Source organism: Pristiophorus japonicus, chromosome 10 (genome assembly GCF_044704955.1).
Source record: "Pristiophorus japonicus isolate sPriJap1 chromosome 10, sPriJap1.hap1, whole genome shotgun sequence".
Classification (NCBI taxonomy): domain Eukaryota; kingdom Metazoa; phylum Chordata; class Chondrichthyes; family Pristiophoridae; genus Pristiophorus; species Pristiophorus japonicus.
The window spans coordinates 100,727,496-100,743,261 of record NC_091986.1 but is presented as its reverse complement, the minus strand read 5'-3'; the positions used below and the strand labels follow the sequence as shown (position 1 = coordinate 100,743,261).

The 15,766-nt window shown below is 43.0% G+C and overlaps 1 protein-coding gene across 4 annotated transcripts in view; it reads left to right on the top strand.

Moving 5' to 3' along the window:
* LOC139275045 (centrosomal protein of 57 kDa-like) overlaps positions 1 to 13,062 on the top strand; it is a 73,435-nt gene extending 60,373 nt beyond the window's left edge. For 3 of the 4 annotated variants that reach the window (XM_070891954.1, XM_070891952.1, XM_070891953.1), the window contains exons 10-11: positions 8,264 to 8,408; positions 10,724 to 13,062. In XM_070891954.1, coding sequence (XP_070748055.1) covers positions 8,264 to 8,408; positions 10,724 to 10,966 — 388 coding nt within the window. In that variant the 3' untranslated portion in view covers positions 10,967 to 13,062. Of the gene's footprint in view, positions 1 to 8,263; positions 8,409 to 9,205; positions 9,809 to 10,723 lie in introns of those variants that run through there. The other variant, XM_070891956.1, reaches the window with a different exon arrangement.
* Positions 13,063 to 15,766: the final 2,704 nt, after the last annotated feature.

The window sequence follows — 15,766 nt, the reverse complement described above, 5'->3', positions numbered from 1 at the left end:
GTGGAGTGCAGCGAGGCACACCCAGGGCCCCACTGTCTGAGACTGCCGGTCCCAGTGGTGAGGTGCAGCAAGGCACACTCAGGGCACCACCCTCTCAGGCTACGGAACCCACTGGGATGCTGCGAGCCACACCGAGTGAGGAGGGGAAGGAGAGCTTGTCCGCGCACTCCTGGGGTGCAGGATCTAACAGATGTGGTTCACACGATGACAATGAGTGCGGAAAGCATTGACCTTGCGTGATCACTCCCGGACACCATCAGTGGGGTGGGTGATGAGGTATCGGGACTGTCGGGAGAAGTAACAACACACACTCGAGAAATGGGAACAATATCTGGGACCATGTGTGAGGGACTATCTCAGTCAGCTGAAACCATGTCGGTGAACCTGAGGGAGAGGATATTGCGCAAGTATTTGCGACACTTTTGCTCAACATGAGGGAGGGAATGTTGTAGGTCGTTGAGACACTGTAGGGGCGTATGAGGGACGGCATGTTGGAGTTGGCTCCTGCAGTAAGGGAACACGCCCAGACCCCATGCCCATTAACAGAATTATCTGCCACTCCCACTCCAATCCCCACACCAGCCTCTGAAGAGTCCCAAGCCGGGCCCTCCACATTGCCGCCTGCCCTTCCTCACACCCACCAACAGGTGTGCACTACCTGAGACCTTACAAAGAATAAACTTGGTACCAACCCCAGAAATACTACGCTACCGCCTATGGGTAGAAGTGGTGAGGTCACCAAGTGGAAGCACAGCGGGCGGTATTAAAATAAGGTGGCGGAGAGATGGGTGCAGCTTTTCTTTACTGTTATTACTGTTCTCAAATTAAAAGATTTGTGTAGGTTATATAAATTTACAAGTTTAAAAGTTAGTAATAAAATTTGTAAGTGATCATAACTGAAAACCTTAAACTTTGATATAAGAATAATTTTATTTAAGTTAAATACAAACAAGTGTTTGTTAAACTTTTGAATAAAATATATTTTACATTAAATCTGAATCATTTTTATTATTCGATCATTAACACAACTTTTAAAGTAAACAAGAATCCTTTCCATCATTTGTTCCTTTAACACAACACAACCTTACGGAACAGGTCCAAACAGTAAACCATGGTCCAAACAGTAAACATGGTCCATGTGGAATAATTGTCGTGAGCCTTCAGATAGCAAAGCGTTCACAGATGAGCAATCATTACAGGGGCACGATGGCCAGCTCTCTTCTGTCATGCTTCGGGTTCAGGTACTTGCATGGCTTCCTCGTCTTCCTGCTCATCATCTGCATCTTCATCATTATCATCAGCCACTCTCACCGCAGATGGGTCTTCTCCTACCAGCTGCTGCTGCCTCATGATGGCTAAGTTATGCAGCACACAACAGTGCACTTACTGACGATCTCAGGGGAGTATAGCAAGTAGCCTCCAGAATGGTCCAGACATCGGAAACGCTGTTTCAAGATGCCAATGGTCCGCTCTATGATGCTGCGTGCGACATGTTGCATTCCCGGTCAGTTTCCGTCCGGGTTACGCGTAGGGGCGTCATGAGCCAGGTGGCAAGGCCGTACCCGTTGGTTCCCAGTAGCCAGCTCTGCCCTTCTGGCTGCTGCTGAAACATGGCAGATATAACGCTCTCGCGTAGGATGAACACATCATGGGTATTCCCAAGGTATCTTGCATCGACTGACTTGATATGTTGCATGTCGTCGTACATGAGCTGTACATTAATGGAGTGGAAGCCTTTTCTGTTCCTGTATATCACTGAATCCTTCAAAGGTGCTCACAAGGTGATGTGGGTACAATTAATGCAGCCCTGTACCTTTTTGGGAAGCCAGCAATCCTTGAAGCCCACAGCCCTGTCGCACATTGGGCGGCCATGGGGTACTTTATGTAGTCATTCCTCCGTGCATATACTGCAGCTGTCACCTGCCGAATGCAGACAGGTGTTGAGAGATGGCGCACACATCCCCAGTTGTAGCTTGAAAAGATCTGGAAGCATAGAATGAAAGTGCAGATGTAACCTTCACTTCAACTGACAAAGCAGTCCACCTGACGCTTCGAGGTTGCAGGTCTGCTTTCACCAAGTCTCAGATCTCACTTACAACTTCTTTGTGGAAACGTAGCCTTCTGACACAGTCTGCATCATACAGGTACAGGAACAAATGCCTATCTTGATATAGCTGACGTGTGTAAGGCCTCCTGCCCAGCACCCTATGGGTTCTGATGTTTCTCATGCAATCAGTTGTCTCCTACGTGCAGAAGGCTTGCACAAGGGATGGCATTGTCAGTATTGCCTCCATAGTTAAATTTTACCTTTGCAAGAAGCTCAAAACAGCAGGCAGGACTTCTTCCCCAAGGTCTGTGTGGATGGACCAAGCCCAGGTCTTGTGACTTCTCCTCCCTCTTCTTCCTCTCTTTCCCCCCCCCCCCCCCCAAAAACTAATTGCAGTCTTGTGATTTCTTCCCCTCCCCCAAACTATAATTGCAGTCTTGTGACTTTGCCCCTTCTCCTGCACCTCCCCCGCCCCCCCCCCCCCCCCCCAAAAACTCATTGCAGTCTTGTGCGTAGTGCAGCAGCCTTCCGATCGCCACCTCCCTCCCCGGGCTCAGTGCAGAAGCCTACCAATCGCCACCTACCCCCTCCCGCCCTGGGCTTGTTTTCCAGCCAAGCCCGTGTCCAGGCGCAGGATCGATTCTGACGGCCAACGCTACAACCCGCCCTCCAGCCCTGCTTGAAGACAGTCGATGGTGGTAAAAAAAAATGAAAACTTCAGAAATCCAAGAAACTTCCTTCCATGTACTCCGTTGAAAGGTTTTAAAAAAAAAAAAGTTGAACTTTATTATGGATATTTCAAGTGTTAGAGACTCGCTCCAAAAACTTGGAATAACAATGGTGACTTTCAGCTCCAATTTTTCAATATGCGCTGCTTTCTGTTAACTCACGAGGAGGTTTTTCAGGAGTGGCCAGATACGCCGACCTAGGATAAAAAAAAAATTGGGCAAACTGCAAAAAATGCTAAAAACTGGCGCAGACATGAGGGAAGTATGACGTCCAAAAAACCTAACCTCAACAAATTGTCACTTTACCAGTTACACTGATAGACAAATCTCCAGGACCTGTGTTTCCAGCCCAGGGTATTAAAAGAAATAGGTTGAAAAAACTTGCAGATGTGTTTGTCAATTCCTGAATGGAGAGTGCTTTGGAAAATGATGACCGAGATCGATAGATTTTTGGGAACTAAGGGTTATGGGGATCGTGCGGGTAGGTGGAGTTGAGTTAGAAGATCAGCCATGATCTTATTAAATGGTGGAGCAGACTCGAAGGGTCGAATGGCCTACCCCTGCTCTTATTTCTTGGGTTCATGTGTAATTGTGCCTTTTAGATTGGAAAATTGCAAATATCACTATTCTTTCAGAAGGGAGGGAATTGGCATAGATATGTGGAGAAGATTATGAATGACTATTCTAGTTGAATTTTGTGAGGAAGTCACTAGCATGGTGGATAGGGGTGTGCCTATGGATGTTGTTTTATGGACTTCCAGAAGGCATTTAACGACCTTGGGACATTCCAAAGCAATTTACAGACAATTAATTACTGAAGTGTGGCCATGGTCGTGATGCAGCTAAATTGCACACAGAGGTGTCCCACAACCAGCAATGAAATACATGACCAGATAATATGCTTTTGTGATGTTGAAAGAGGGATAAATATTGGCCAGGATCAATGTTAACTTTAAGCTGCGCAACCACGCAGTGCTCTGCAGCTCCCGCGCAGTTGGCTCACCAGTTTATAAATGGGGGAAAATCGTACATGCACAGTATTTTAAATGAACCATGCAACCCAATTCAGGACACTGGGGAGAACTTCCTTGCTCTTCCAATAGTGTCATGGGATCTTTTACATCCACCTGAGAAGGAATCTGCTCTGTTTAACATTCTCATCAGTAAGATGGCACCTCTAACCTCTAATATATTGGCCTTGGAGGGAGTGCAATATAAATTTACCAGAATGATACCGAGATTAGAGTTAAATTACATGGGCGGGTTGCATAAACATGGGTAAAGTGGTGATCAAATTGAGGTGTTTAAAAATTATAAAAAATATTTGGTAGGGTTGATACTGAGAAACTATTTCCTTTTTGTGGGGAAATCAAGAACAAAGGAGTTTAAAATTAGAGCTAGGCTATTTAGGAGTGAAATCAGGAATCCCTTTTAGACAAAGGGTAGCGGAAATCTGGAACTCTTTCCCTAAAAGGCTGTGGATATGCTGGGTTAATTAAAATGTGTAGAAAATAAATAAACATTTAAATTAGTGACACCTGAGACAGAATGTGCAACCAGACACACAACACTCAATTCATTGTTTGTCACAGGTCTCTCGGAAGCTTACAAACTACGTTGCTGGGCCCTCGGCTCAGCCTCTCCCCTCACTGCTGACAAGACACCAAGGGGCTGAAATTGCTCCTTTCGATAAGCCTGAAAGCTGCGGGTCGGTGCGGAATGGCCGCTGAGTTTCTGCGGATGGACCGCCATTTTAAAAATTGCCATTCCTCAGGTTTAGAACAGTGTAGGGGACCGCTCCACCTGTTTTCGGGCTGTGGCGTGCACGCGCCAACCCCTTCCCGAAATTGCCCTTTGGGAAATTGGGCCTTCTCGGAATTGCCCTGCGGGAGCGGCGGCGCCACCGGTAGGTGCCTCCGACAGCTTTTGCTGTCAGTACACTCTGGCTTGCGGGTGCGGCCACCATCTTATTGAAACATAAGATAATGAGGGGGCTCAACAAGGTGGATGCAGAGAGAATATTTCCACTCATAGGGGAAACTAAAACTAGGGGACATAGTCTTAGAATAAGAGGCTGCCCATTTAAAACTGAGATGAGAAATTTCTAATGAGGGTTGTAAATCTATGGAATTCTCTGTCCCAGAGAGCTGTGGGGGCTGGGTCATTGAATATATTTAAGGCAGAGATAGACAGATCTTTGAGTGATAAGTGAATAAAGGGTTATGGGGAACGGGCGGGGAAGTGGAGCTGAGTCCATGATCAGATCAGCTATTATATTGAATGGTGGAGCAGGCTCAAGAGGCCAAATGGCCTACTCTTGCTCCTATTTCTTATGTTCTTAAAGTGGAGGTGGTGCTTCCAGGTCGGGCCGACAATTATGGCCACGGGTTCGGCCACTGGCCTGGCTGAAACCCTCCCTGGTGGCCCAGTGTTTGCCACTAAAGTGGCTGTAGAGTTTTTGCGCTCTCTCTCCTCCTTTAAGAAGTTTCTTAAAACCTACCTCGGTGGCCAAGCCTGCCCTAATATCTGCTTGTGAGGTCCGGAGTCAAATTTTGTCTGATTACGTTCCTGTGAAGCCACTTGAGATGTTTTACTAGCTAAAGGCGCTATATAAATGCAAGTTATTTTAAAAGATCCCAGAGCGCTATAAAAATTTAATTTGACTTATTCAGTCACTGTTAATCATTGAGCTTGATGTCATGGCATAAATGCCTCTAACCTTTTTTTTAAAAAGCATATCCTCCAATCACTGAGCAATGCCACAAGAGATCTGCTAGTTTTTAATTCTGCTACCTTTTCTATGTGCAATTTCTTCTTCTTAGCCACCCTGGCCCCATCTTTCCTGCTTGCAGCTGGTCCCACTAACTTCTTTCCTGCCTACCAATCTCCCTGTAGCCTCATGCCTTACTCTTTCCTACAGCCCACCACTACTCCCCTTGAGTATCTCAACCTCTCACACATACACACCCCTCCCCACACCCCCACAAACGTGTTGCATATCCAACTTTACACTCATAAACCTCATCACCCTTCCTTTTCAAACCACATGTTTTTCACTAATGCACTTATACCTACCTCCAAGATGCTAGGTTAGAGTTAACAGCAGTACAAAGGAAGAGGCTTGGGATTAGTGGTAGCTATGGAGGTTGCTTAGCTTGGCCACTACTGGGGGTGGCTATGCTACTGGTGGGATTATGGGGTTTTATGGGACTGGTGGTTTGTGGGTTTTGGTTTACTGGGTGATTGCTGCACAGCAGTAGAAATAGGAGGTCTTGGGATTTGGCAATAGAAAGTGGGGGAAGAAAATTCCTTTGGTATAGTAGCACTATAGGGTGGGGGCGGGGATGATAGGGAGATGATGATGATGGGGAGTTTCCAGGGTTTGCCCGCACTGAGTGGACAAGTTGCTAGGATCTGACTGAATTGGGGAGGGTGCTACTGGTCAGAACATTGGGCCCAACTTTGGCCATGACTTGCATCAATTTTTTTGGAGTAAGTTGTTTTTTCTGGCATAAGTTTAAAAAAATGACATTTTCCCCCAAAAATCTGCTGCAGAGTAAATCAGTTAGGTACGATTTTTTTTTCAAAAGGGGGTGTACCCAGACACTTATGCCAGTTTTGGCCATTTATGCCACTTTGGCCAGCAAAAACTTACTCCAAATCGACTTAGGTCAGCGCATGTGGCCAGCTCTGAAAAACCTTGCGGGCAGTGAAGAAAAAGCAGCGCACATAAGGGCAGGGATAGGGGAGGGAAGAGAACTGAAGAGGACCTCAACAACCAAGCACCAAACATTGCAAGGAAAAGCTCAAACAATTAAAATACTAATAAAAATGAAGTAAGTCCTACCGGAGAAATGCGAGCTGCTGACTGCGATGTCACCCAGAAAGTGGGGGGGGGGTGGTAGTAGAGAGAGAGAGATGCTGATATACAAAACACTCTTTCTTCCCCCCCCTCGCCCCAAAACACACACTTTCTCTCTTCCCTTCCCCTTCTCTTCCCCCCCACCCCCCAAAACGCTCCTCCTCCCCCGCATCCCCCTCAAGCATACACAGCCACTAAATAAAAACTAAAACCGAAGTCCTACCTTGCTCGGGAACTCAGCGGGCCGGCCGGCCGGTGCAGGAGTCCACTCTGCCGGGGATAGGGTGCGGTGAGATAGAGCGTCCCTTCGGCCAGGGATAGGGGCTGGAAGCATCGGGTCCTGCTCACAGCCCGCAGGACACGCTAGGAGGGCAGGAGCATGTGCGCAGACTTCACTGCGCAGGTGCCGGCAGTGCTTTCTGTGCTGGCTTGTTCCACCACCCCCCACCCCCTCCCCCCCCTTCAGTCTGCACGCCACGACACGACTCCGGGGACTCCGAAGAGCGGCCAGGATGGGGCCCCTTTTTTCCAGTGTGCAAAGTCGGCGCGCTTCAGGTAACTGCGCCGAGAAAAGGGGTTGGGCAAAGTTGGGCCGATTGAGCGGGGTTATGCCGCACTGAGTGAAATTGTTTGTCTAGAAACCCTGGGGATTGGAGTTTCATAATCTGGGAACAGGAGCAGGTCTCGGCACCTAGAAGCTCGGGGGGGGAGGGGAGAGGGGGTGCTCTCAGTTTCTTGTACGCGGGAGTGGGTTCCAAGGTGGCATAACATTGTGGGAGGGACTCTCGGATTCAGGATCTGTGCAAAGGGGGTCCCAGGACCTTGGGGTTAATAGAAGTGTGAACAGGAATATGACAGACTGGGGTCGGCAGATGCAGGAGAATGTGCGTTCCCTGACCTCTGATCTGTACCAGCCAGCAGCTTGGGTCCCAGTCTGTAACTAATATTCACTTATCGTATTTAACTATAGCAGCATTAAATCAGCAAATGTAGCATTTATAGTGTTTATCATACTTAAAACTTAAAACTTGCTTTTGGGGAGGATCCAGGCTCACTTTCAGGATCTCATTTGGATGTTCGTGGTAGAGGGGGTGAGTGTTTGGCGTCACTTGAGGGCTGGCTGACTGACAGCTAAACGTGGGTGGGGGGGTTGGTGGGGGGTTGCGGTTGAAAACCATTGACTGGTCAGGTGACTTGGTCAGGAATTTTGTGCAAGTACATGGGGGTGAGGGGATCCCTTTATTGCTCACAGTTATCTACATTTTTTTCCATTCCCTTCTCATCTCTTTTGTGTCTCTCACCTCTATTTTGTCTTCAGGCAACAAGATGCCTCAGCCAGGGGTGCAGGCCATCAATGTGGGGAATGGGAAGGATCTGGTCAGGGGTGCAGATAGGCTATCACTGGAGTATTTCTGTATTGCTCTTTAGTCTCTGCCTAGGTTTGCTGTCCCCCTATTTCTCTCCCCTTTCTGTTTTTCTATTCTCCCTGTCTGTTTGTTTGTCTCATGCTTCCCTTATTGCCCAGTACCTATAGGAAAGGAACAGCAACAAGTCCTCCCTAGGTTTAAAAATTAAATTCCTACTTTGCTTGTAGATAATGATTCTGTATTTTTTTTTATCTCCTAGTGAGCACCAAGAGTTGGTCAAACAAATTCATGAAGCAAATACAAATGCAATGAGAGAGGACTTGGAGCGAGAGTTAGAAGCATTGGTGAAAAGGATGGAAGCAAAAGGAGATCAAATCGCAAAAGTCCGCAAACATCAGGCATCGGTGAGGATAAAAAAAATTCTCTATTTTAAAGGATTTATAAAGTAGGTCAATTCCTATGATGGCTCAGTGCATAAAGGTGCTACTTAGTGCACTATAACTACGACATCATAGAGACCAAAGGTTCTCGGGTTTGATTCTCTTGGGCTCTGTCGATTTAGTTAATTTCAGTTGGGCAACAGTGAGGTGCTGCAAATGGAGTTCTAAAGACAGCAAAAATCCAGGCTTCCACTATTGATTCCTAGCCAGTGACTGCTGCTTGAAAGCGATTGTTGAAGATAATAGGATTAGACTGAGCTGTGATTCCTTCAGTGGGTGAATACCTTGCTGACACTTATATCCTGCCTCATAATTAATGACTATCTGGTTGATGTACTGGAGGTTAGGTGGTGCCCAAGGAACCATATCCTAGACTCATGCCTTAAAAATGAGTGCATGATTTTTCTTCATAGGCAGTCCCTCGGAATCGAGGAAGACTTGCTTCCACTCTAAAAATGAGGCCTTAGATGGCTGAATAGTCCAATACGAGAACCACAGTCCCTGTCACAGGTGGGACAGATAGTCGTTGAGGGAAGGGGTGGGTGGGACAGGTTTGCCGCATGCTCTTTCCGCTGCCTGCGCTTGGTTTCTGCATGCTCTCGGCTATGAGACTTTATACAACTGTCGGTGATCAGTAGCTGGGTTTCCTCTTCATCTATAGCCCATGTAGACATGGTGCTCTGAGGTTCTGCAGACTGCTTGACTGAGCTGAGATTTACTTCTGTTTTCCACTCCTTTTCTTGCTCTCAAACAATGGTCAGATGCTTCCTGCTGAACATAAGAACATAAGAATTAGGAACAGGAGTAGGCCATCTAGCCCCTCGAGCCTGCTCCGCCATTCAACAAGATCATGGCTCATCTGGCCGTGGACTCAGCTCCACTTACCCGCCCGCTCCCCGTAACCCTTAATTCCCTTATTGGCTGAGGATGGAAACTGGGGAGAAAAGCATTTTCCTTGCAGATGATGCATGCTGTATTCTTGTGCACTTTCAAGTGGCTGCTTTCAAAGGCTCGGGAGAAGACTGGGGATAGATGATACATGGCTAAGATGGAATCGCTAGCTCCATAAAAGAACAGTGGCATCTTCAAACTGCAAAATTATTCATTGGTGTTCCTATCGTCTAGGTTTAATCTCCTTTTTATTTCCCAAACACCCAAAACAAATTATTTGCTGCACTCCATGTATTTTCAAGGATTGAATTGTGTTCACTGCAGCATAAAAGGCATGTCCATTAATAAAAACGTGTACCACATGATGTATTACTTCCTTGAACTTTTTGCATTAGAACAATAAGTGAAAACAGATGGTATGGTGGAGCAATTCATTTCACAGTAATTTAAACTGCTTTGTCATTTGCATTAGATTAGCTCCCACTTAAGTTTGTCTCTTGACTTGCATGTACTCTGTTTATAACGCATGAGAAATGCAATGCCATTATTATCTCACTTAACGAGAGCATGCAGAAAGCAAGCGCAGGCAGCGGAAGAAGCATGCAGCAAACCAGACTCCCCACCCACTCTTTCCTTCAACGACTGTCTGTCCCACCTGTGACAGAGACTGTAATTCCTGTATTGGACTGTTCAGTCACCTAAGAACTCACTTTGAGTGGAAGCAAGTCTTCCTTGATTTCGAGGGACTGCCTATGATGATGATGACTTAATGTGTAGACCATTACTGAGCAATTGTTATTTGATCAACCCAGTCATGATGTGGAATGTTATCTACTGTTTCTGTGTTTTCCAGGTATTTAACAATCCCTAGTCACATTGAATGGTTTATAATTACTGGGACTTTTCCCCATCACAATAGTTATCATCTATGTATGTGATAGGAAACAAATGATTAGGAATAGGTTAACAAATATAGTTTCAGATCACCTTTTTTATTTTTAAAAAAAGACTAAATAAAATTTGAATTTTACATATGTGGGTTTCACTATACAAGACAAGCAATGAACAATGTTTAATAAAATCAGAAAATGCTGTAAATACTCAGGTCAGGCAGCATCTGTGGAGAGAGCAACAGAGTTAATGTTTCAGGTCGAAGACCCTTCGTCAGACCAGTTCTGACGAAAGGCCATCGACCTGAAACATTAGCTCTGTTTCTCTCTCCACAGATGCTGCCTGACCTGCTGAGTATTTCTAGCATTTTCTGATCTTATTTCAGATTTTCAGCATCTGCAGTATTTTGCTTTTGAATAAACAATGTTTGTTGTCTCTTTGCTCCTTTTGTTCTACAGTTGATAATCCTATAATATGCTTCATTTTTCTCTTTTAAGTTTAAAAAATTCCAAGAAACAATGAGGAAAAAGCGTTCTGCCAGTGGAGGGTCAAGTCAAAAAAAGACCCGTAATAGTGCAAATGAAGTGAAAGTCACAACAACAGTAACAACTAGAGGAAAGAATGCTTCCTCTGTTAAAGTGCAACCAGGAAATAAAAGCAAGGGGAGCCTTTGTTTATTAAGAGATATGCAGACTCTACAAACTACCCTCCAAAAAGATGATGTTAGTTGGGGCTATTAAAGTAATTTTTTTTTTTAAAGTTCTAGTGGTGTGAATTTCATTCCCCAACATGCTTGTTTACACCACCCCTTTTTTTTGGGGGGGGGGGGTGCAGGGTTAATAATTTAATTGGTTAATTCCTGATCCTTTTCAACAAAAAAAACATTTGCTTATAAGTAAGTGTATGGTTGTGAAGGTGAAATACCAGGATTCACAAACTGTAGCCTGTACATTTGGAAATGACTTCAATCCTGGTTTGTGGACCAGTGCACTTCTGAAATAATGCCATGTGACTTTCAAAATTGCATCTTCTGCATAACTTCTCTCCTAAGTTATGGAAGCTGAGCTTCATGCACATCCGGCAACTGAGAAAATGAGCAAATGACTTGAAGATTCAACTTGATCATCTGTACTTGGAAAGTATAGTCTCTCCTTAAAAAATCCTATTCTTTAAGGTTCAGCTTAGTTTGATGCTCTGTTCAGTTTGGTGACAATTAATGTAGACTGTAGCTTAGCAATGCTTCATTATTGAGCTACAAATTAATCTGAAGGCTTTATTGATGAATGACCTCCAGATTGATATAGTTACTCAGGGAAACTTATTCAACAATGTATTCAAAAGATATAATCTCATTTAATATTTTAAGATGACAATCCCTTGTGTAAACAATTTTTTTATCAACTCTGCAATTGCAAATTATGGCTCCTGCACATATTATAGAGTTGTTGGTCTATTTTTAAAATTTAACAGACTGTTAAGATTTTTATGCTTTTGAAGCTGCTCTGCAGCAAAAAGTCACCCTCTCAAAAGGTAAATTCTTAAATATTAATCTATTTTAAATAAAGATCTTGCATTTTTTGTTAGGTGACTGCCAATCTATTGCACCAAGACTTGTATGCTTGCAGCACTTTATTAGTTATAGGTATCTGTATTAATTTAGTATAACCCTCTTTGCAAATATTAGTGTCCATCAAGAATGTTACTGATCTCAATTCATGGCAATGGTGGAAGGGCTGATTTTAGCTATTTCATAAGTCTCATGGATTCATAGTAAAACATTGAAAGCAATTTGTCTTATCTTGGGCTTTGTTTTTTTTTAAAGATAAAATCCTCACTTGTATACGAGCGCTTCACACACACACGGCAGTTTAATTTAGGTTCATGCCGTGCAGTATGTGATGGAGGAAGAACTTCTCATTTTAAACATTTCTACCCATATTCCTACAATAGCAGAAGAGTCTAACTACTTTGTACAGTTATAACTAAATCAATATATTGAGACCAAATGCGTTTACTGTATTTTTCCTCCATTACATAGACTTTGAGTAGATTAAATTAACAATTTGGAAAATGGGATTCCTGTTTTTTTAAATCTAGAACCCATAACATCTTTAGAAAACCCTTCAAATGACTCTTTGCCTATTGCTGACTTGCATTTTGTACTGTTTGCAATGAGAGCATAGTAAACTTTTCAAAAAGATTGTATTGAGTTTTGCTTTTCTCTCTACACGGGAATTGGTTCTTGAAGTGAGCAGCATTAGAGAACCCATACAGTCACCTTGTACATGAGGATTTATGACTGAATGTTATGACCATCTAGATTTTAATGTCCCCTGACCTAAAATGGACTCTTCAGTATTACTATATTTTTCAGTACTGTATGAGCAAAACTACCTGGTTATAAAGCTTATTCTTGGCTTAATTCAACAGATAAAACAATCGCCATTATCAAGATGGCATGACTGATATCTTTCCTCCTATCTTTTCCTTATGTCACAAGGTTGTATTCTCATCAGTGTTTTGAGACCTTGCTTCAGTCCCCAGCCTAATGGAAGCTGTTTGAATGCCTCAGATCCTTTTGTCAAATTTTTGAGGCTTCAATTGATATTTGCACATCCATAACAACCATACAAAGGTATGCTTATAAATGCAGTGGGAAAGGAAATGGAACCTCGCTCAACCACTACACACATCAGTATTTTCAGATATCTAGGGGGTGTGAGAAGGAGGACATAAATTTTTAGGATTTGAATTTTCTATAGAGATGTGTAAAAATTGGTGTGTTTGGAATTGTAATCTTGTGATTATCATGTCTGAAATAAAAATTTCCTATAAATGGGCTATTCTCTATTAATTGTAATGTAGAACCATAAATAGCCCTTCAAATGTGGAATAACCTGGTACAGCCAGTTATGAAGTAATTGAGCCATGGAATCATGCAAATAGTCTGAATTAATGTACATCTCATTTTGGCACGGGAAGAGAGATCTACTTCACACACATTATCTAAGTTGTAAAATAGACCAAGTTAACTCAATGGAACAGCTCATCAGCTGTTTAAATTTGTAGTGCACTGCTCAAATTGCTGCTGCTGGAAAGCACAAACTAACGATTACTGTATTTAAATAAAAGGCACTGTCAGTAAAATTATAGCTTAGTTTAGTGGTAGATGTTCAATGCTGCTCTAGCATTTTGAACAGTGTTCCACTAGCAATACCTGTTTTTGGTTGATTTTGATTGCTACCTTCAGTTATGTTTCTTCTAAATATATTTTCTGTGGCGGACAATGCTCCCACAAGCCCAGTAGATTCTGGTTATAACGATTGATTAGGAGAGGTCCCTGCATTTTCCTAAGAAGAGTATTGAATGTTGTGAAAGGCGCTACAGAAATGCAAGTCTTTTCTTACCTGTTTCTGATGTCCGTACTGCTATTTCCGTCTCTCTGTTTTGCTTGTCTCACTATCTTCTCTCCTCTTTTTCTCTAACCCTTTTTGCTTCTCCCTTTTTTTCCAGTCATCACAGAATGTTATACCACCTCCCACACAAAGCATCAACACTTGCATTTATGGTGGGGATTGCAGGGAAAATGTGGCCGTCAGTGGCTCCCTTATCTTCCCATCCCCTCCCCCATTTCTCATGCTTTCTTCCACCCACAACATGGCCCTTACTCCTGTGCCTCGCACAACCCGCTCCTTTTCTACCACCCCTCCTATCACTATATCTTCTCTATTGAAGTACCTATTGACACCATGTATCCTTCCCTTGTTGCTCCGCTGTCACTGCAACACAATTCCCTCCGTTGCCATTTATGCATCCTAAGGGCAGTTGATTGAGAGGCTAAAAGCCTCATCACCCTCAACCAGTTTCCCATCTCTCTTTTCCCTTCCCCCCCCCCATCCTCTCTCCCTAACATAGGCTTTAATTGCTTTTAAAATTGAACTGAAAAATTAAATTATGAGGAATGAAAACTGCCTGTCTTTCAGTCTCCATCTTCAAGTTAGAACTCTGTCTCACATGTGAAAGCGATTAGTACTGACCTTATCTAGTTGGCTTCAAAATTCAACTGATTTATTTTTTGAAAATTGAAGCAATAACCTGGAGGCGACAAACTCTAGTCTCTCTCTCTCTCTTTACCTCTCCCTCTCCCTCAACAAAATTTAAACAGGTGTGCAGTGTTATTTATTTCTCTATCAACACACACACACACACACACATACAAGCATGCAGAACCTTTCTTCAAATAATTTTGACAAACCTTTGACCTGAAACTCCTAGAAACTTAACGTTCCATCAATACAGTGACCCATCCTGGAAGATTAGGTACACTGCTCAGACTACATAATCCATATTCCGGTCAGAGTCACACCTGAGCAGAAATATAAAGTTCAAGCCTGAGGTCTACAATTAAAACTTTAATGAAAGTTTAATCATATTAGTATAAAACAAATACTTTTATAATTTATTTTATTTAACCCCTTTTTTGACATTAAAATTTCAGTTAGAGAAAAATGGAAATAAAAGTTTTAAAGTAATTTGTAGGAACCCGGTGGCATGACGCAAAGACTTGATGCGTGCTGGGTAGAGTTTCTGCTTGTTTATGCTAGTATCAGTGCAATCTGGGTGTAATCGGCTGAACCAGTGCAAAAGATTATGGAATTAAGTGATTTGCGCCCAGAACCACTTGTGTTCTTGTTTTTAGTGGTCTTTTATACTGGTTCAAGATTCAATTTCCATGGATCAGGCCCCGCCCATAAAACCTGCTAGTCTAAATGGCAGGATTTTGCCAATTGTGCTGTTTCAGGAAGGCTCTTCATTTTCTTAAGTGCGTAGGCACATTAAAAAATATATATATATCAAGAACCCTCTGAGAAAATAAATTTCTCCTCATCTCAGTTTTAAATGGGCAGTCCCTAATTCTAGTCTCCCCATTAGTGGAACCATTTTCTCTGCATCCACCTTGTCAAGCTCCTCTCATAATCTTACACGTTTCGAATACTTTTTAATGGGGGAAAAAAAGAAACCCTGCCAGATTTGTGATTATGCGAATTAATGTTAATGGAAACTTGAACTGTAACCTAACCTCCGCATTTGGGCGCAGTTTCCCTTAATGCATCTGAAGTGGAATCTCAAACAACCGCAGGAAATTGTGCCATTTTTAACATTGAAAATACCCATCAAACTGCCATCTAGAGGATTAACAGGTACTGCAGCTGCTTACAATCATTTTTCAATGAAGTACATGCCCAATGTACCAATGTTTAATAGATATATTTAACATTTTGATTTTCATATAGATTATGATATATTATAGTCCTTGGCTTATTGTGGGCAATGCAGTGGAAATTTTACTAGTGTATATATAAAAATAGCAAGGACCTTAAATCATACATTACAAATTCATATTTTCTTTGCTATATTTTTTTAGAGTAATCACACAATTCTATGTGTGAAAGAAATTAGATGCAATCGTATACATTTTTGTTCATTTTCTTTTGAGGTGTTTATTTTTCATGTTTGGACCTCACAAATAAACTGCATTA